Here is a 20,193-nt window from a genome sequence, read left to right as displayed (position 1 = left end):
TTCTCTGTGCCAGGCTTAATAGCGAGAAGCGATTTGTGAGCCTAAAGGAACAGCATTGGGGATGTCTGTTAAGAAAGTCATTTTGGAGGGGGAGCTAGGTGGCTCTTGGTTTTAGCTCAGGTCCCAATTTCATGGTTCGTGAGTTCGAGTCCTGCATTGGGCTGTGCGCTGATAGCACAGAGCCTGCTTGGGATTCTGTCTCCCTCTCTCTCTGCTCCTCCCTCGCTTGCTCTCTCTTTCTCAAAAATAAATAAAAAATAAACTAAAAAAAAAAAAAGAAATTCATTTTAGAGGGGTGACGGGGTGGCTCAGTCGGTTGAGAGTCCAACTTCAGCTCAGGTAATGATCTCCGGGGTTCATGAGTTCAAGACCCTCATCTGGCTCCCTGCTGTGAGGGCAGGGCCTGCTTCTCAGATCCTCTGTCCCCTTCTCTCTGCCCTTCCCCCAACCCCCCCCCAAATAAAATGAAAAATTTCATTTTGGCACACCTACTCTAGTGGGTTCTCGGGGTGAAGAAGTACCGACCCACAGAACGCCATCGCAGCTACAGAAAGACCAACCCTTTCCCCCAAAATGCTGGTGTCCTAGAAAGTGTAACTCAAGTTCCAGAGAGGTCAGACCGTGACAAATAAAACTGAAGTGTTCCCCATCACTTTAAGACAAATCTTGATGGGAGATTACGAACAAGTCCAGCCTCAGCCCTCCCTACCCTCTCCCCACCCCACCCCAATGCTTTGATCTCCGCAGTACAAATAAGCACATTCTCAAATGCTGGTAACTGCAGGATTAGCTTCCTACGAGGCACTAAGGACAGACAAAAGCCTCAGACAGTGCTCCTCGGAAATCCCCAGCCCTCAGAGCACGAACAGCCAGCGTCACCCTGAATCCGATCCGTGCCAGGAAAAGAGAGAGCGGGTGGGGTGGTGATACGTACTGATTTGGGCTGGAGACCTCTGGAGAGCGGAAGGTGGGAGCCGGCTGAAGGGAGACGCAGAAGTCCGTGAAATAAAAAAGGTTCATGATCGCGGGGTTCACATCTTCGACTGCCCCCAGGCCCTGCCTCGCACCCCCTCACTCCCTCGGGAGAAGGACGGAAGGAAGGGGCTGGGAGTCCTTGGGCTGGAGTCCTCGTCCCCTGCCGATGTTCCCACCCAGGGGGCAGAGGGCTCTTGTGGGACTCTTGTCTTCTCCTGATATTTGGTTTTAAAAAGGCCCTTGTCCCTGTATATCCTGATGAAAGAGGGCCATTCAGAGCGTGCAAAACAGCTGAAGTTCCTGGAATCACGTTCCTCCCACGGCTTTCTGGAGGCCTTAGGAACAAGCCGCAGGGTGTGTGTTCCGAACTGTGAGGGAAAACAGCCGGCCGCCAAGCAGTGAGGACCCCGCTCTGCTTGACATCGACAGGCTGAGGGTCTCCTGTTGCTGTCACATCGCCACCCAGTCACCCAACGGTGAACTGTGGGCAGCCGCCAGTCCATGTGGTCACAGCGTCTTATATTCTGAAAATTCTTCAGTCTTGCTAACTGCCACTAACAGTGGGGGGTGAGGGCAAGCATCTAGGTCGAGGGAACCAGGGGTGCATGCACAGGCGGAGCGTAGAGAACCGCAGGCACGGTGTCCAGGGCAGGGCTGCAGAGGTGAAGCAGGCCCAGGTCCCGGAAACCCGCCGGCAGGAGCCTGTGGGCCAGTGTGTTTAGCACTTCTTTGGGCCCGTGAAATAAATTAAGGACTCGAGTAGCCACACTGCAGAGCAGAATGGGATAAGTGCCCAAAGAAAGGGGCCTCACTGGTGTTCAGAAGAGGGGAGAGGGGAGCACCTAACTGGTGCTTTGGAACCCTCCTGGGGAGGCCCTGTCTGGAAGCTTCCTCCAGTTCCCAGAGGACAACTTAATCCTCACGAGAGAGTGAGTGGGACCCGTGCAACAGTTATGCTGCTGGGGGGCCAACTACAGCCTGCCCGGGGGCACGACCTCTTTATGAGTTGGGACTAGGCCCCATGTGGTCCCCCACCAGTCCTGAGTGAGAATCGGAGCCGGTATCCTGACGTCACCCCTGTCCCTGCCTGCCCTGGCAGCTTCGGTTCCGCTAAAGCACACGTCACTGAGAAGCCAGGATCCCGTCTGCAGCCCTTCTTCCCAGCAGGTGGAAGCTCCGTGCAGAGGACACGGAGAGAGGGCTAATTCAGGGAAACAGGACTCCAGGAGCGGAAGCCTGGGGCCAGAGCTCTCCTAGCGGCCCTGGGGGCAAGCAGAAGGCCGAGGGGGGGCACCGCAGTCCCCTGCCCACTGCCACCACCCCGATGTGGGGCAGGGCACAGTGCCTGGTCCTGGCAGACCAAATGGGAATTGGGGTGAGGAGTTCTGTGGGCAGCACGGCCCCGCTGGCCGAGAAGGGCTCTCAGGGCTGGCTTCTCATCAACAGCACTGTCATTTGCCAGGCACCGGCCGTGTGTGCTGGGCTCCCAGAGCTCTGCAGGGCAGGCGTCACCCTCTCCAAGTGACAAGTGAAGGCTGCCAGTCCTCAAATACAGGCTCCGGAACAACCTCATTTTAACCAGCCTCCAGGTGCACATGGGGGCTTAAGAACATAAACAGCACTGGTCGGGGAATCCCTATTTCTGGGCTCTCATTCCTGTTCTACTGGGTGTTTGTTCTGTGGGTCGCTTACGGGGCTCTGTTCCTTCGTTCAAATAGCCAAATATTCCCAGACGGAGGAGCACAAGGCCGAGCCAAGCCTGCCCCAGTGTCGATCGAGGCAAAGATGAGAATCCTGTTTAAGGAACGGGTGTGTGTTTGGGTGGGTGCTATGTCACTCAGAACAACAATTCCTTCAAGAATGGAAATAGGAGCTATAGACGCCCCGCATCACATCACCTCATGCTGCTGCTGCTGATTTCCAACTCTGGCTACACATCTGAACAACCTACAGAATTCTCACACACAGTCATGCCCGTGTCTAGCCTCGGCTGACTCTCATTCAAAACGTCTGCAGTAAGTCCAGGCATCTGGTTTTTAAAAAGTACCAGGTGAGAGGTGCCTGGTGGCTCAGCTGGTTAAGCATCTGACTTGGGCTCAGGTCCTGATCTCAGTCTATGGGTTCAAGCCCTGCGTCAGGTTCTCTGCTATCAGCGTGGAGCCCGCTTTGGTTCTTCTGTCTTCCTCTCTCTGTGCCCCTCCCCCGCTCACTCATGTGCTCTCTCTTGCAAAAATAAACACATTTTCAAAAAATTACAAAACAAAATAAAAGTTCCAGGAGTACTTCTGACGCAGCTTAACGGTAAGCGACCTTAACAGTAACAGAAGACACAGAGAAAACAGGCTTCCCACGTTTTCTGCTGGTAAAAAATAACATAAAAAGGCATGGTGCTCTCAGGAGGGTAACGTGATTCAGTGCCAGGAGGGGAGGTCATGCTAGGTCACGCTAGGTCAAACAAAAGAACACCCTCCTTGGAAGCACCCAGATAGGCGACAAACAAATGAACGTGTCCATCTTCTACCCAATGTGTTGGGTGAGCGTCCTGGCTTTCGAAAGGCAGCCCCGCGTCACAATATGAGGTAACAATAGAAAAGACAGATCAGCCCTGTGATCAGCTCCACTGTGGACAACGCATTCTAATGTCAGTCACTTGATCTTCATGAAACTCTCCGAGGGAGACCAAGCAGGCATTACTATACTCATTTTAAAGATGAGAAAACAGAAGCTTGTTTAACTGATAGGATTTTAGTATTTCCGATGCTATGTCTTGCACTAAATCAGAGAATCAGAGCCTAAAACACAGACTCTGACAAGAGTGCCACACTGATGGAACGGGCTGGAGCGAACTCAACTGCTGCACATGATAGCAACCCTCAGCTCCGTACGGTGATGGCTGAGTAGGCTGTGGTTTGTCTAGTAGATGTGATGGCAACTCTAGAAAAAGGAAAAAAAAGGAACAAAAGTAAAGTTGTCACCACAGAAAAGGTGGGTTCGATGACCACTCCTGAGAGGAGTTTCCATTAATTCCATTTAGATGAACAATCATTTGCTGTGCCTGGTCAGTGCTAAATCCTGGGAATCCAGAAACAAAACAGACAAGGTTCCTGCCTCCGAGTGACATTATACTCCACGGGGTCAGACAGACACACGACAGTCACGCAACATGATGCAGCAGCTCCACAGTAGAGGGACGTATGGGGTCCTGTGTGTGCATACACGCACACACACATGGATATACAAGGGGGTGGGGGACACCCAGCCCAGCCTGAGGCTTCAAGGGCATCTCTCTGGAAGAAACGAGACCAACCTGGGTCTCACGGGATCAAGAAGCACAGAAAAAAGGAGTGGGCAGCAGGAGAGTGGGAAGGTCACATTACATGGACCCCATAATGAACAGAGGAAGATGTGGTCTCTGTTGTAAAAGGCCCCACTGTGAATTCGTAAATGTCTATTCTGGTTTGTAAGTCAGTTCCTTGTAAGCTTGGTTTGCATTAAGTTGGTTTTGCAGAACCTGACCACCCCCGAGTGTACTAATAAATCCAAGCTTCAGAAATTGCAAAGTTAAGAACCAAGTGTTGCGCCTGAAGCTGACCTGTCGACCTGTCAGCGAGTTCTCAGAACCGGAATGCTTCCTAGTAAACCAATGGCACTCAATGTGTTATTTTAAATAAATAAATGACACCTTCAACCTGAATGGTGCTCTGCGGTTTTCAGACAGCTTGCCCCTGCATTTTTTCACTTAATTCTTAAAATTCGATTCTTCTGATGAAAGAAACAAGACAGAGAAGAGGAATGTGGCCACACGTCAAAGAAGGGGCAGAACTGAATGGAGAGGCACCCTCTCTGCAGGGAGCCTGGCTCAGACCGCAGGGTGGCCTGACCTGCGGGGCTAGAAGCAGAGGACAAGGCTGGACGGATCCAGATGTGCCTCAAAACCTCTGCTGGCGGAGGTCTGGATGGGTACAGACCCTACTCCGGGCAAAGCCACGTTTACGGAGACGGAAGGATGGAAGACTGACTGTCTGCTCTTCCCTCGTTTTGAACGCATGCTCGAAGGTCACCAAGACCCTGAAGTTGTGCGAGGCCTTGTTCTCTATGGCTTTGTGCTCGGCCGGGCCTCGGCCCCAAACGGTGTTCTTCAGCGGCTCACCTGACATACCTGCCCAAAGAGCCCCGAAACCGCTCCTGTCCCCACAGAGTGCTGAGGACAGGGAAGTTCCAGCTCGGCGGGGCGGTCTTCCGAGGGAACGGGGTCACGGGCAAGACGTGCCGGCGAGGCTCAGCACAAATGTCTCTGCTGCCGGGGCCTGTATTGTTTGGCTGGAAGGCGTGGGCTTTTCTCAGAGAGAAGGAATGTCCGAAAATATTTCAGACAGTAAGAGACATTCTCGGAGGCCAGCTCCACCGCTCTCCATGTCGATGGCTAGGAGCGAGCGGCTCCTGCCAGCAACAGACCAGCGAGTTCGTCAAAGCGGGATTATTTCCCCATGCTCCCCGCCTGCCCCAGTATAAGAAAGACCACAAATGACATGCCTGGAGTTGGCCCTACACACCTTAGGATGGGTCCTTCACGGGCCCCCCGAGAGCCCTCAGGCCCCAGCCCGGGGAGCTCCAGCTGGTGCTACCTTCCTCTGCACATCTGGGGTACCGGGCTCTTGGTCCCCTAAGGAGGTCAGAAGATACAAAGGCTGCATTGTGCTGGAAACGCAGTGGCAGCAAAGACAGCCCAGCCAGCCAGAAATAACAGGCACACGGAGGAAATGTTTCTGAAACAAAAAATTCCAAGGACAGATGATCTCAACCATCCCAGGTCTCTCGCCCTTCCTTTTCGGTACGCAGCCCCAACCCACATTCATGGGTTGTTGGGTCCCAACCCTTCCAGGGGTCCCTTCCTCCCCAGTGCCTCAGTTACCACTCCAGTTCTGGGCCACGGGGTCCCTGTGAGCCACGGACCACCCTCCGGGGCCCCCTGCGTGCCTGGCTCTGTGCTCGGCACTCAGAATGTCCCTGTGAGAGCATGGACGTGCACCGGGGGCGCCGCCAGCCACGGGCGCCTACCAAATACCTACAGCGCGGGGAGTGTGGCTGGGCAATGGACTGAAATTCGTCATTTTATTAACTCTAGTTCAAGTTTAATCAGCCATGTGTGGCTGGGGTCTCTGGTAAGCGCAGCACAGCTTTGGAAGCTCTCCCTCGACTGGGGATCAGGGCAGCGACCTCTGGCTTCTGATCCACTGCACACATCTCGGCTCCAGAATTTGCAACAATGCGACGTTATCTTAGAGTCCCAACAGGCTTGCGCTAGCTTTCCACCGTAGCTACAAATAGCCATTACAGGTTGCTAACCTCAACTTCATTCATCTGACACTCTCTGACCTCAAGGAGCTCATAAAAAGAAGAGATAAAGCGATTTATAATAAAACCTTTCCTTGTATTACTGCATACATGATTTCTCCCCTTCTCTATATATTCTCTGCTTTCTCTTTAGGTGGTCTTCCTCAACTCTTCTACCCTGACCTCTGTTCGTGGCCTTCGCTCTCTCCCGTCTGCCTCCCTACCTTGTGCCCACTTGCCAGCGTTCACACCTCCTCCAGGAAGCCCTCCTTTGCCACCCCCAGCTGCCAGCTCTGGCTGTTTCCTTTCAATATCTTATAGCACCTTCTCTCTTCTTGCAGGTGAGGAAGCTGAGGCTTAGAGGCTAAGTCACTCGTCCAAGGTCATGTACTTCGTAAGTGATAGGAACCGGACCCCTGGTTCCCAAACTGTGTTCCTAGACATGCTTACTACTAACTTATGGTGAAGTTACCCTCATACCAGAGTTTTTAAACTTCACAATGGGACTCGAAGGCCAGAGCACACATAATTTTCTAAAACTCCTTCCTTGCCTGACATACAGTAACTTCTAAATAAATACTCATAAGCCCACTGAGCTGGCTTCCTGGTCGGTCTCAAACCGCTGCCTGACTTACTCACCTTGGTCATTTCTAGGCAGCTGGCATGTGGCAATTCCCACCCACAGGATACATAAGACTCACGACACAAATGCTGCAAGTGGAGACAGTCACCTGGTGGTCAGGTCCTCTTGGCCTCCAAGTGCACCGACCAGTACGACCACCAGGTTCTCCACATCAGCCTGAGGGTCTCATAGCTAGGACTGTGACTTCTCCATCTCTGGGTCCCTGAGGGCCCAAAAGGTGGTGTGCACTCAGGGAACGTGATGCTGATACCGAACACCTCCTCTGAGTGTCGTGCTGAGCAATTTACACCTATCAACTAACCTAATCCTCAGCGTCTATGTGTGGGAACACCGAGGCTCAGAGAGGCGGAGCTGCTCACCCACGGTCACATGGCCAGGAAGGGGAGGAAACAGGACTAGGACTCTGAACCTCTACCGACCTGACACCTCGGGAAAACAGCATGAGGAGGGGTGCGGTGAGCAGGGCTAGGAAGGCGTCTACGCAGGGGAGAGGTGGCTGCAGAGATGACTGGGAGCCAGGTTGCTCTCAGTCAGAGGAGGGAGTCGTAAATATGGAGAGGGAGAAAACTGGAACGAACCCTGAGGTGTTGGATCGGAATGGAAGGCTTCAGTCTGAACTCATGGTTCTCAACCTTATTTAGATGGACAGAAAAAGGGATGCAGGTGCGTGTGCATATTCGTGCACATACATACACACATTCCCTAGTTCTGCCCACTGAGAGGGCCCGGCGGGGGGAAAGCCACACGGTAAGAAGCACGTCTACCTTGGCCTATGAATTCCATTCTCCACTCAACAGAACCAGGGCTCCTTGGAGAAATGACTGGTTCTGGATACGGGGAACAGAAAGTACAGGATGGGGCCCAGAACCTCTGGTGTCAGACAGCAGGGCCGTGCTGAAGGATGGCAGGGACATACCAAGGGTCACGGGGGCCAGTGTGGATGTGATCCCAGTGGCCAAGTCAGGGATAATCTGAACTCTGAAGTCAATAATACAACCAATGGATTATAAGCCGTGGAATAAAACAAACATGAGTCCGCACAGATATAAACAGACAAGTTGATGGGGGACGGGATTCACATAATTTCCAAGCACCACCCCCAAGAAATACCTCTTAATGGTAAAGGGGAAAGGAATAACTGTATAGCAAAGAAGCCGCACAAAACTCACCTTGGTGCCCCAAGTGAACATCACCAGGAACGGGACAAAACGAAATTCCGTGCCAGCTGACAGACGCAGGAAGCGCACAGCATCGCTCCCAAACTATCCCAGCCACAGAAACACCACCCGAATCTAATCTCCAGGAAACACCACGCAAACCTAAACCAAGGGACACTCTACAAGATGACGGGCCCATCCCCTTCAAACGTGTCCTGGTCAGGAGAGTCATAGAAAGACGGGGGAAATGTCCTAGAACGAAGAGTCTCAGACCGGACAGCTAGGAGCCATGTGCAATCACGACCTGGACCCTTCCGTTACCTAGGAGCTTATGGAGTCGAATGACAGACCTTGAATGGGGTCTAGAGGACCAGAGGGTGGTCTGGGTCAAGGGCCAAGGGTCAATGGTCTGGTCTGTAGAGGGTCCTTGGCTGCACTCAAAGGGTGGTGGCTGCCAACTTTACTCTCAAACCATTCAGAAAAAAGTTCTTTGTGCTGTCTTTGCTCTAAGTTTCATAAACTTCCCAGCAAGTTTCATACTGTCTCAAAATCTAAGGAATTATTTCAAAAATTTCCACTTAACTGGATTTGGGGAATATACTACTGGTAATTAATCTTTATAGGCAGGTGATACCAGCACTATTTTAAAATTTATTTTGAGAGAGAAAATGCAAGTAGGGGGAGGGGGAGTCAGAAAAAGAGAGGGTGAGAACTCCAAGCAGACTCACCTTCAGCATGAGGCCCCACCAGGGGACACCTGCGCCCCTGAATAAAGCTTTTAAGACCCACTTCGTCACTCATTGCCACTAGCATACTTCTCAGCCTTCCTCTTTCACCTTCTGGAGGCTTCTTTACCCTCGCGGACGCAGATCTCTGCCTGCCTTGGGAGCCTTTTCCCTCCCTGCATTTTGCAGAATGGAGGCAGCCTTGCTCTGGGCGCAAGGCAGTGGAGAATGATGGGAAACTCTGCTCTCCCAGTTCCTCTTGGTCTGTGTGTGCCCAGGGTTCCAGGGCCTCGTGCACACACAGCCCTGACCTAAGTAAAACCTAATTTTAGCATTTTCCTGCTGGAGACCGCACTTCTGAAGCAGCGGGAGGCCAACCTGCCCGCTGGAGCCTTCCATTGTGAGAGGCACATGAAGTCAGGATGCTGAAGGCCTGCAGGATGTGACTCAGCGTCCTGTTTTCAGTGTTCGGGGTGGCCGGCAGCTCTGGCACCAAGCACAGCCGCTGACCTCACCTCTCCAGACCACAAATGCCCAGGTTAATTGGTGGGATGGGCCACAGCATCAGCTCCCTCTGTGGGCCTCAGGGCCAAATCTAAGACGACCTGCTTATCCACCCACCACACTGGGTCTTACGAACACCCGCCGGTGTCCGTCAGGAGAATTCTTCAGGGAGGAACTGACGTGCTGGTATGTTAAGGAATACCATGAATCAAGCAAATGATCTTGTTTCTCTCTTTGCTTTGACTACTAGGAAGCTCAAAGCCAGATCTGTAGCCACACTCCGGTAACTGTACCAGCATTATGCCATGCATTCCACATACACATCTCCTGGCTTCATCTTATTTTCCCCCACTTTCTCTATGTCCCACTTTTGTCACTACTTTTAAATTATATTGTTTTCTATGAATTGTATTACAAGGTGTTTCAAATCCCCTTTGGACAGAGCTATGCTAGACACGGCATACACACACTGCCTCTGGAGGGTAACGACTTTTTAAAAAAATTATTATTATTTAGCAAAGACTTCCCAGCATTTAGCACAGAACCCAATATATAGGCGCCAAATATATATTGCCTGAGATGACCAATAAAGCAAAAAACTCAAAAACGGTCTCTGTTACTAGGCTGACCCTCAAGAGATACTCCTCCCTCCCACCCCACAGGGAAGGGTCTGGAAAGGGGTGCCCAGGGCCCTAGAGAGCAGGCTCTTTAGGGAGCCCTCTTGCTGCACACTTCGGTGCCTCAACCCCAGACTTAAAGAGCCACTCCCGAACTGCCACCTGGGACAGACCAGGCGCAGGCCAGGCAGGGCCTGGACGTCTGGGAAATGACGAGCGATACCCAGAGGCGGCAGCTGGCCTGGCTCTCCCCAAACTACATCCCTCCCGTGTGGAAACTTCGACTGGGCCCAGATTTGGGGACGTGCACTAAGCGTGCACCAAGCCTTGACTGGGAGTTTCTTCTGCCAGGGCATGGGGGCCCACGGCTGGGAGGCCATCAGACAGTTCCTAACACCAAACAGCCACTTTCTTTAAAACAAAGTCTTTTTAAAAATAACTTCAAAAGTAGCCTTAAAAAAGAAAAAGAAAAAAAGACAAGTCTATAAAAATAAAGGCATACAAGACAAGATGCTTCCCAGATAAAGGTCTGGTAGGAGGGCCGGCAGAACTTGGGAGGGAATGTGGGCAAGGGTTGACTGTTCTTCCTCTCAGATCCCACTTGGATGACCTTTTGGTCTTTTGTGGTGAAACTGGGCATCTAAGGAGGGAAGGGGGTCAGGGCAGCAGCTGGGGGCCTGGCACACGCTGCCATCCAGGAAAGTAACAGCTAGAAAAACAAAACAACACAGCCAGCTACCACATGTGGGTCACCGTCAGCAAGGCCTCCACGCAAACACAGCATGAGACCCTCCCTCAGCCTCTCAAGGGCCCTGAGAGTGAGGAGGACTTTTCCTCGGTTGCGGGGGGGGGGGGGGGGGGGGGGGGGGGGGGGGGGGGGGGGGGGGGGGGGGGGGGGGGGGGGGGGGGGGGGGGGGAGGTGCGCAGACAGCTGGCTGGCAGGGCCTGAACCCTGACCTAGAGGCCCTGGGGGACCTCTGTCACTTACATGGCTGCCTGCCATCTCCCGGGGATGCCGGGAGTCCAACGAGGCCGGCCAGTGGGCCGCCCCATTGGGCACCACCTCGGCCGCCATGGGAGCTGTCACAGTACTGACCCCATCTCCCCGTGGGACTCACGGTCCCGCCCCCACACCAGCCCAATGACTGCCATGGCTGGAAAATGGCTCCTTCTGACTCTGATTAATCCTATTTTGATTAATCCTGTTTTCTTACCCAGTCTTCCTTGAAGCAGAACACTTGTTTTGGATGTTCTCCTAGTCTTAGGAATTTTCTAATAAGCTGTTCAAGCCCCGAGGTCTGTCTACAGCACCGCGCATGCCAAAGGCGGGCTCTGGAGGCGGGAGTCTTCTCTCCCTGCCTCCCCACCTGCCCGTGAGGGCGCGGCGTGGCTGGCCAGTGCTCCGCCAGGCGTGGGTGGGTCCACGCAAAGGCCCAGTTCCGCCCCGAGGCCCTGCCAGCGGTCTCCAATTCAGGGTCAACTATAACCCTGACCTGGCTAGACACGCCACAAATACATGACCTTGCCCTCGGTGCCAGAAGAAAAGAGAAAGTGGGCAGTCTGTTACAACGATCAGAAGCACAATGTAGCACAGGACTAGGCCGGTGCGTCCTCAGACTCTCGGTCTTGGATTCGGGGGCTATACTCCTTTTATTTTTCCTTCAATTTTTTAATGTTCTTTTTATTTTTGAGAGAGAGAGAGAGAAAGAGAGACAGTGTGAGCAGGGGAGGGTCAGAGAGAGAAGGAGACAAAGAATCTGAAGCAGGTTCCAGGCTCCAAGCTGTCAGCACAGAGCCCGACGTGGGGCTCAAACCCACGCACTGTGAGATCATGACCTCAGCCGAAGTTGGACACTTAACCAACTGAGCCACCCTGGCGCCCCTTTATTAATTTTTTTAATGTTTATTTATTTTTGGTAGACAGAGAGAACACAAGCAGGAGAGAGGGAGACACAGAATCCAAAGCAGGCTCCAGGTTCTGAGCTGTCAGCACAGAGTCCAATGCGGGACTTGAACTCACAGACCGTGAGATCGTGACCTGGGCGGAAGTTGGATGCTTAACAGACTGAGCCACCCAGGTGCCCGTCGGGGGCCATACTCTAATCTTGTCTCATTACTTTACCAAGGAGTGGAGGCCCAGAGATATCCAGTGACCTGCCTGAGGTTGCACAGTAGATCACGCATCTCAGGACAGAACCTACGTTTTCTGACTCCCTCTCACAGCTTTGTGCCACTGACCCAAGGGTGCTTGCCAGCGCCAGTGTCCACCATGAAGGAAGAGCTGGCTCGGGCATTCGCAGTGTGCACTTGCGCTCCCCGGTGCACTCTGTGCATGGGGAGAATGAGAACAGGGCCCTGTGGCATTCTTTTGAGGTCTAAGTACTGGTATTTCAAAAGTTTAATGAAATCTAGACTCAGCAAAATTCATTTTAACTTAACCTTCATAATAAGTTTAATTAACTTCTAGCAGAATCAAATTACCTGTTTTTCTCTGTCCTCATTTGTCCCCTCTCAGATGAGGGTTTTTTTTTTTAATGTTTACTTACTTATTTTTGAGAGAGAGTGAGCATGAGCAGGGAAGGGGGGGAGGGAGAGGAAGGGATGGGGAGGGAGAGGGAGAGAGACAGAGACAGAGACAGAGAGAATCCCAAGCAGGCTCATGCTGTCAGCACAGAGCCCAACACGGGGCTTGAATTCACAACCTGTGAGATCATGACTTGAGCTGAAATCAAATCAGATGATACTTAACCTACTGAGTCACCCCGACGCCCCTCTAGCAGGAGTTTTCTAACAGCAACAAAAAGTTTAACACGTGCTGAAGGGCAGATTCTGATTTGAAAATCAAATGTGCCAACACACCAGGGGTAACACCTGAGTTAAACTAAAGGGAACCGCAGGACAGTATAACGGTCACAGAATTTTAAAAATTCGTGCACACTGGGGTCAGGGGGAAGCTACTGCCTATTAAGCTGGGGGTGGGGGTGGGGAGGACAGAAAAGGATGCGCTGAACACAAAACTGCACGTCTCCTGTGAGGAACCGAGCGGAGCAGAAAGGGATACGGGTTTCTGAGTCACAGCGACCTGCATTCAAACCCTGGTCCCGGACTCCCACCTGCCTTTTCCAAGTGCAGTTTCCTGGTTTCCTAAAGTGGGGCGGCAGCCGCCCTAAGGCTGCGGTGACAACAAAACAAGGTCCAGTGCACCGGGCTCCAAACCCAGCGCCTGCACCTGCTAGGACCCAGGAAACAGAAGCGGGTGTTCCCCAGTGCCAGTCCCACCGGGCCTGGTGACCACCTGGTGACTGCCCGGGAAGGGGGATGCGTCACAGTGCTCACTCCAGTGCGGCTCGGGGTGGGGGGGGGGGGGTCCTGCAACTTGCTAAATAAAGCACACAGCTCACGATGAGGCCGCTAGGGTCCAAGTGGGAAGAAGGGCTGCAAAGCCGTGGTTCCTCTGGCGGGTGAGGGGCTCCTTCCTCTCTGCCTCTCGCCTCTTGGTGAGAGATCCGAACCATGGGCAGGAGAGCCCGCAGAGACTGCTCCTCAGTTTGGGGGTGGAGGACAGGCTTTGAAGGCAGAGAGACAGGGAGCCTGAGGGTTTGGCTCCACCACTTTGAACTGAATGACGTCAGCTAACATCTCTGATCCGCACTCTCCAAACAGGAGATAGAAATGGCGCATTCCTTGTAGGATGTTTGCGAAGATTAAATGAAATGCACAAAAGGCGACTCACGGAGTGGAGCACGTGGAAAGGCTGGCTTCCAGATCCTGCGTCCCTGCTTCCCTTTTCTCCTTCGCACTAGCACACTGGTAACGTTCTAGTTTGGCTTACTTCCTGCCTTGCCTCCCCCAGCGTGCCAGCCGTGAGGACAGGGACTGGTCTCGTCTGCTGCTGTATTCCCAGCTCCTCAGTGGCTGGGGCGCAGTGGGTGCCCAATAAACACCGGGTGAATGAATGGCTCGTAAGCAGACAGGCTGGGACAGAAGGGTACTGAGACTATCTAACAGCACCTACGTTGCCAAATTGTAGGGGGAAATGGCAGGAAAAATCTCTCTGTCCTTAGTATCCTGTATGCCCCCTAAGAGCACTTTGAGTTCCTCCATGTGAAAAAGAACACAGGAAAGTCCATTTATGAGACCTCGACGGCCCACCCCGCGCATGCCAGGCGCTGGGAGGGTCAAAGCCAGGAGGGAAGGCCTTGAGTGACAGGACAGGCTCAGGCAGGGCCTCAGACTTGGGAGGCTCTGCTCTCACCAACTTGAAATTCTTCACCACGTTTTAACAAAGGCCTCCACAATTTTCATTCTGTACTGGGCTCCACAAATTATGCAGCCGGCTCTGCCAGAGGGGGAACATTTATGTACGTAAGTCAACATACGACAAAGCAAGTTCCAAGTCCCAAGGAAATATAAAGGAGAGAAAAACACAAGTGGGAAGGAAAAGGAGGAGCCATGAACCTCTTCCTACAGAAGCTGCCCCCGAAGGAGAGACAGGCAGAAGGCATTTGCTCAGCGTCTACGACAGTGAAGAGATTCGTGGAGTTAGAGCACATCTAATTCTGACAACAATCCTACAAGCTGTGGACGATCTGGCCCACTGCCTAGTGAAGTGACAGATGACGGGGTGGGAACCAAACCCAGGCCTGTCCCCCAGAGTCAAAGCTCATGGACAGAGATGCGAGGGTCAGTGCGGGTGGTACTTCAGAGAACAATCATCAAAGTGGAGGTGAATCCAAGAGGTGCCAAGCCTGAAAGTGTGAACAAGCGTGTGGGTGCCGAGTGGGAAGGATGTGGTACTCACTGCCTGGTAGTTGAACCCTGCGGGCTCACTGGGACTCCTGGCCCCTTCCCTTGAAGACTGAACATCCCTCAGTGGGTATCACCTCGACATAATGCACCCACAGCCTGAGACCAGTGGGAAGAGTTCTGAGATGGCCCAAGGTCCCGGCCCCTGAAGCAGGTGCCCTGCGTGAGCCCCGATCCTGAGTGTGGCACGACCAGGTAACAGGAGGAGACAGTTGCTCACGTAATTAGGTTACTCTGTATGGCCAAGGTGACGGAGTGGCCCTTCCTGTGACTGCATTCCATTCTAAGATCCCACAGCAGCAGTTTCTCCTGTCAGCCTTGAGGAAGCAAGCCACAGTGACCTTCCACAGATGCAAGAAAAGGATTTCTGCCAAGGACCACGTAAACCCGGATGAGGACTCCCACCTCCGAGGAGACGCCGGTCCTGGCCGACCCCTTGACTACACCGTGTGAGACCCCAAGCAGAGGGCCCAGCCAAAGACTATGAGATGAGAAGTGGGAATTGTTTTGGACTGTCAGGTTTGGGACAGCTTGTTACACAGCAACTGCTAACTGATACAGCGACCTGCTGCAAAGCCAGGACGCAGGGGACACCTGACGCTTCTCGGCAGGACTTAACTGGACAGACTATCAACAATAAAGTCCAGGCCAAGAAACCGTGGAGAAAGGCAGAGAGGAACCCCAAAGGGTGGACAGGCATAAAAGATGGGGCGCGGAACGGAGACGGAGACGGGGAAGCGCGGTCTGCGGAGCAAGGCCACGCCCACCCCCACCCTACCCGGGTGCTGTGGGGGAGGGAGGGAAGGTACACCCCACTCCGGATGGTCATGAGGAGCGTGCTGTCCTCTGGGGAGTTCCAGGTCAAGACCTAGTGGGGAAGAAAGCACACAGGGAGTCTCCAGTTTGCCCTGGACACCAGATAAAACAGAGACAACAAAGTCCTGCTGCCTTGGCCCGAATGTCTGCTTGGGTAGGCAAGAAAAAAAAAAATGAAAAGAACTCTAATGAACATTTTCATACGCTTGGCTTGGAAACGCTGCATGGAAACAACAACAACAAAAAACATTCGTTCCTGATCCACTCTCTGGAAGCAACACAAGCATATTCTCTCCCCGGGGCCCCGCCTGGCACACAGGCACTTACGTCTCATGCCAGCCCAAGGCAGCTCCCAGGACAGCCAGGGAGCCAGGAGCCGCTGCCAGCAAAGCCATCTGCTCACCAATTCCCACAGTCTGAGCGGCCTGGCCTCCAGAAGGCTATTGCTGGAGGCTGGCGGTCGTGGCCGCGCGCGGAGGGTGGGGGACAGGGCGTGGAGAACTGGATCTGTGGTGCTCTGCGTCGGCTGGCTTCGTTCTGGGTGCGGGGTGACCCGCTCCCGAGCTGCTTCCCGGGAGGCAGGCAGGGAACCTGTCTGAACCATGACACTGATCCTGCAGACCGTGTCTTCCTATTTGCATCTTACAGGGACACAGCCAGGTCACGGAGCATCCACAGCGGTGGCCCTCTGAGGGGCCACGCACGACACAGTGGACTCCACATCTGCAGGAAGTCAAGCCCTCTAAGTCTGGGCTGTGAACTAACACTGACATGAACAATGGCTCCCAAGGACAAAACGGACCGACTGTCCCGTCCTGAGCCTGGCTCTGAGTAAGGAGCCCCACACCGGCTGCTCCGGACCCTGAAAGGCTGTGGTTGTATGTGTCTTACGCAGGGAACAAAAGAGACCCACAGAGGTGTAGGAAAGGCGTAGAGGTAAAGGGGCTCGGCAGGAGCCAGAGCCCGAACCTCCAAACCCCACACTGCGTCCTCTGCACCTCGCGCCGGCTCATACAGGTAAGCCATCGACCACAGGGTCAAAGCGAAGCGAACGCATTTAAACTGCTCAAATGTCATGCATAAGCCCAGAACCAAGGCCCTGTCCCTAAGGCAAGCGGCACCTACAGCGAGGGATGAGACAAAAGCACAGGCACCTGCAACGTAGGCCAGGTGTGCTCCCCGCCAAAGTGGGGGAAGTCACACACGTCGGGGGCGGGAGCACGGAGCCGGCCTTGAGGACTGTGGCCAACAGAAAACAGAGAACTGGCTTCAAGAAGGAGCACGGCCAGGGAGTGGGACAGACAGCACGTACGAGCAGGGGCAGCAATGGAGGGCGAAGGCGGAGTGCAGCAGAGGCAGGATCAGAGCAAGAAGCCTGGGGACACTTCGAGATAGTGTCCATCTGATGGCGGGGATGCAAGCCCAAGAGAGGAGGAGGGCGGGAGGGGCCTGATCTCGGCTCAGGTCATGATCTCATTGTTGGTAGGATTGAGCCTGGCATCAGGCTCTGCGCTCACACCTTCCCTCAAAATAAATAAACATTAAAAAAAAAAAAAAAGAGCAAGCAGGATGGAGTCGTTGGCCTGAAAATGGGAGTGAAGCCAAGGTGGGGAGAGAGCGACCGAGAAGGGAAGCCGAGAGGACAAGCTCAGAGCTCCAGGCCAGGTCTCCCCCGGCTCACGATGGTGTGGTGGAGGGCCTGCAGGTCACAGCGGGGAGGGGCTCCCACGGTCAGCAGACATCCAGGGGGACCACCCGAGTTAGCTGGGCTCCCCAGTGCTGGTCCTGGCACCGCCTTCCACCCCCGGTGACTTCAGGCAGCCCCCTCACCAGGACATTGGGACAGGTGACTCCACCGAACCACAACACCGGTCTCCAGACAGGCAGCGTCTCTTGACCAACTCAAGTGCTGGAGGCCACAGAGGCCTCGCTTCAAATATACGACCTGCCACGTGCAACCCTGGGCCTCTGGCTCCTCCCCTGTAGATTGGGCAAACTCCCTCACAGGCCACGGAGAGGACTCAGTGCAGCAAGGTGCAGAGCGGCCTTCCCTTCCCTTTGTGAGGCCCTCTCCAGCTCCAAGCCGTGCACAGAAACGGGCCTTTTACGGGCCCCCAGGGCACACACGGTTTCATATCACCGTTATTTGTGAGTTTTAATTCAAAACACTATGCTGTCTGCTAATTAAGGGCACTTTGGAAACAACAACAACAACAAAAGTTCTTTGCACCCAAAGACAATCTAAGTGAGAGAGCTAAATACTTTCTCCAGGGCAAGAGCTCTGAAAGAAGGGGGGGGGGTGGGCGTGGAAGAGCTTCCAGCGCCAGGGAGGCTCCAGGGAGGCCGGGGGTGGGAGATGCACCTGCAGAGGCGGCACACCCTCCCCCAGCACTTCCTCCCCCAGGCAGCCTCCCAAGGGCGACTTCCGCCTCTTCCCCTTTTGGCCTCCGCTGACAAGAGCCAAGGACGAGTCTGATCCACAACACGGCCCGTTACTGCCCCCAGTTGGGAGTCTGGCTGATTCCAGCCTCCAAGCCCTGACCTAGACCCCGAGCAGCCAAACACCTCGAACACGCCAAGTAATAGAGTAAATCTGTCATCATCCCCCAGGGGAATGTTAAAATGAGGACCTGGTCATTGAAATAAGACATCTCTGGTTTTTGGAGACTATTATTTCCCTCCACGTGTGATCTTTAGAAATAACACGTGCCACGATACAAGCATTTTCTCTCCCTTTGCTCAAAGGCACAGAACCTTCCAAGAAAGACAGGTTATGCATGCTTCTACCACTTCTGCACGTGAGCTTAACAGAATTTCCTGCTCTCCGTAATGCAGGGTGGACCCCAGTTTCTGAACACACATTCCCCTTTCCAATTAGTTTTCCTCAAGATAAAACAGACATTTTTTTTTAAAAGAATAACATCCTTGAAACTCTTTACTTTTTTAGACTCTCAGAGGCAGCGTTAAGACGGGCACCTGGATGCATCATACAGTAAGAACACACTATAGAAGAGAGGGCTAGACCTTCTGTAAGTGGAACACCCAGAAGAAGGCCTTCATTTTTGGCAAGGAAAAATAAAAATGCTCTCGGGGTCTACCAGTGAATTCAGCAGCTGGGAACCACAGCTTGAGGAATTTTTCAAGACGAGTGTTCTGATAAGGGTGCCTGGGTGGCTCAGTCAGTTAAGCATCGACTTGGGCTCAGGTCATCATCTTGTGGTTTGTGGGTTCAAGCCCCACGTCAGGCTCTGTGCTGACGGCTAAGGGCCTGGAGCCTGCTTTGGATTCTGTGTCTCTGTGTCTGTCTGTCTGTCTCTCTCTCTCTGCCCCTCCTCCACTCACACTCTTTTTCTCAAAAATAAACATTAAAAAATCTTTTTTAAAAAAGATGGTACTGAAAGATTTCTCACAAGCACAAAAAAATCCACTTGAATTAAACTTAGGGGGTTGGATGCCTGTTTCAAATCACCAATGTGCTTACCTCAGAACGCCTTATCAAAAGCAGGATGGAATAGTGAGAACATTACGATTATTTTCTTCAAAGGCAGAGGTAAAATCTAGAAGGAAGTATCTAGAGATGTTCATAATGATAAAGCAAGAAGGGCAATGGGATTCTGGTAATGATGTTCCTTCTTTTCTAAACATCAGATGATGTTATTAAAGCTGTATACAGGGTTTTTAAAAATATTTTTTATGTTTGTATATTTTTGAGAGAGAGACAGAGACAGAGTGAAGGAGGGGCAGAGAACGGGAGACACAGAATCTGAAGCAGCCGCCAGGCTCTGAGCTGTCAGCACAGAGCCCGATGTGGGGCTCAGAGCCACGATCGTGAGATTATGACCTGAGCTGAAGTTGGATGCTTAACCAACTGAGCCACCCAGGCGCCCCCTAAAGCTGTTTACAGTTAAACATATACACAAACGTTAAAGCACTGCCTTTGTCCATGCTTTGGGTATGATTTTTAAAGCGCTACTGGAAAAAAACCCTGGTGGATTCTTTTTCGAGCATTCTCCCTTTCGAAACGCACCAGAGTACCAGTCGGCTTGGAAGGAAGACAGGAATGACAATTCAGCCTGCTTACCTGAGGTTTACCTTTCGATCTTCGTCGCTGCCGGCCTCCAGCTACAGAGAAAGAAAGAGAATGTCACACCACAGACGCCACCAGCAAATGAGCCTCGGACACAAGTCTCACATTTTCTGCTCTGATGTCTGGAAAAGATAGAGGTGTCCAGGAAACCTGACTGCTTCTACACGGTCGCACCCTGTCCTCAGCAGCCCCGCTCTGCTGTCCCTCTGAGTCATTTCCACAGAGGAATTTCCAGGCTTCCCAACAGTTACCCGCATTCCTTCTCCCCTGTCGCGGGCATCGATTCCTGTTGACTGGACATTCCTATCTGGTCCTGCGCAACACGCTCTTCTCAACTTTCCAGGCTTGTTTTGGATCTCACCCTGTCTTTTAAGGGGTGGGGGGCTATGTTTTAAGAGCATCTATTTCCTCCTTCCAGCCAAGCCATAGCTGAGTGATCAACCCCATTGTGAGCCCCAACATATTGGTTTAAAATTAAAAAAAAAAGAAAGAAAAGAAAGAAAATGAAAAACCATTTGAGGCAAGTCTT

At 52.8% G+C, this 20,193-nt stretch overlaps 1 protein-coding gene across 3 annotated transcripts in view; it reads right to left on the bottom strand.

Annotated features, from left to right (window-relative positions):
- Positions 1-19,701, bottom strand: part of SSH1 (slingshot protein phosphatase 1) — a 55,477-nt gene extending 35,776 nt beyond the window's left edge. The window contains exon 1 of one of the 3 annotated variants that reach the window (XM_029923033.1): positions 19,659-19,701. Coding sequence is in view for 2 of the 3 variants with exons in the window: in XM_029923029.1 (XP_029778889.1) it covers positions 935-1,020 (86 nt within the window). In the remaining variant the exon portion in view is untranslated. Of the gene's footprint in view, positions 1-934; positions 3,078-19,658 lie in introns of those variants that run through there. The other 2 variants (XM_029923029.1, XM_029923030.1) reach the window with 2 other exon arrangements.
- Positions 19,702-20,193: the final 492 nt, after the last annotated feature.

Source organism: Suricata suricatta, chromosome 14, assembly GCF_006229205.1.
Source record: "Suricata suricatta isolate VVHF042 chromosome 14, meerkat_22Aug2017_6uvM2_HiC, whole genome shotgun sequence".
Lineage (NCBI taxonomy): Eukaryota > Metazoa > Chordata > Mammalia > Carnivora > Herpestidae > Suricata > Suricata suricatta.
Note: the sequence above shows the minus strand (reverse complement) of the source record. Positions and strands in the feature narration are given on the sequence as shown.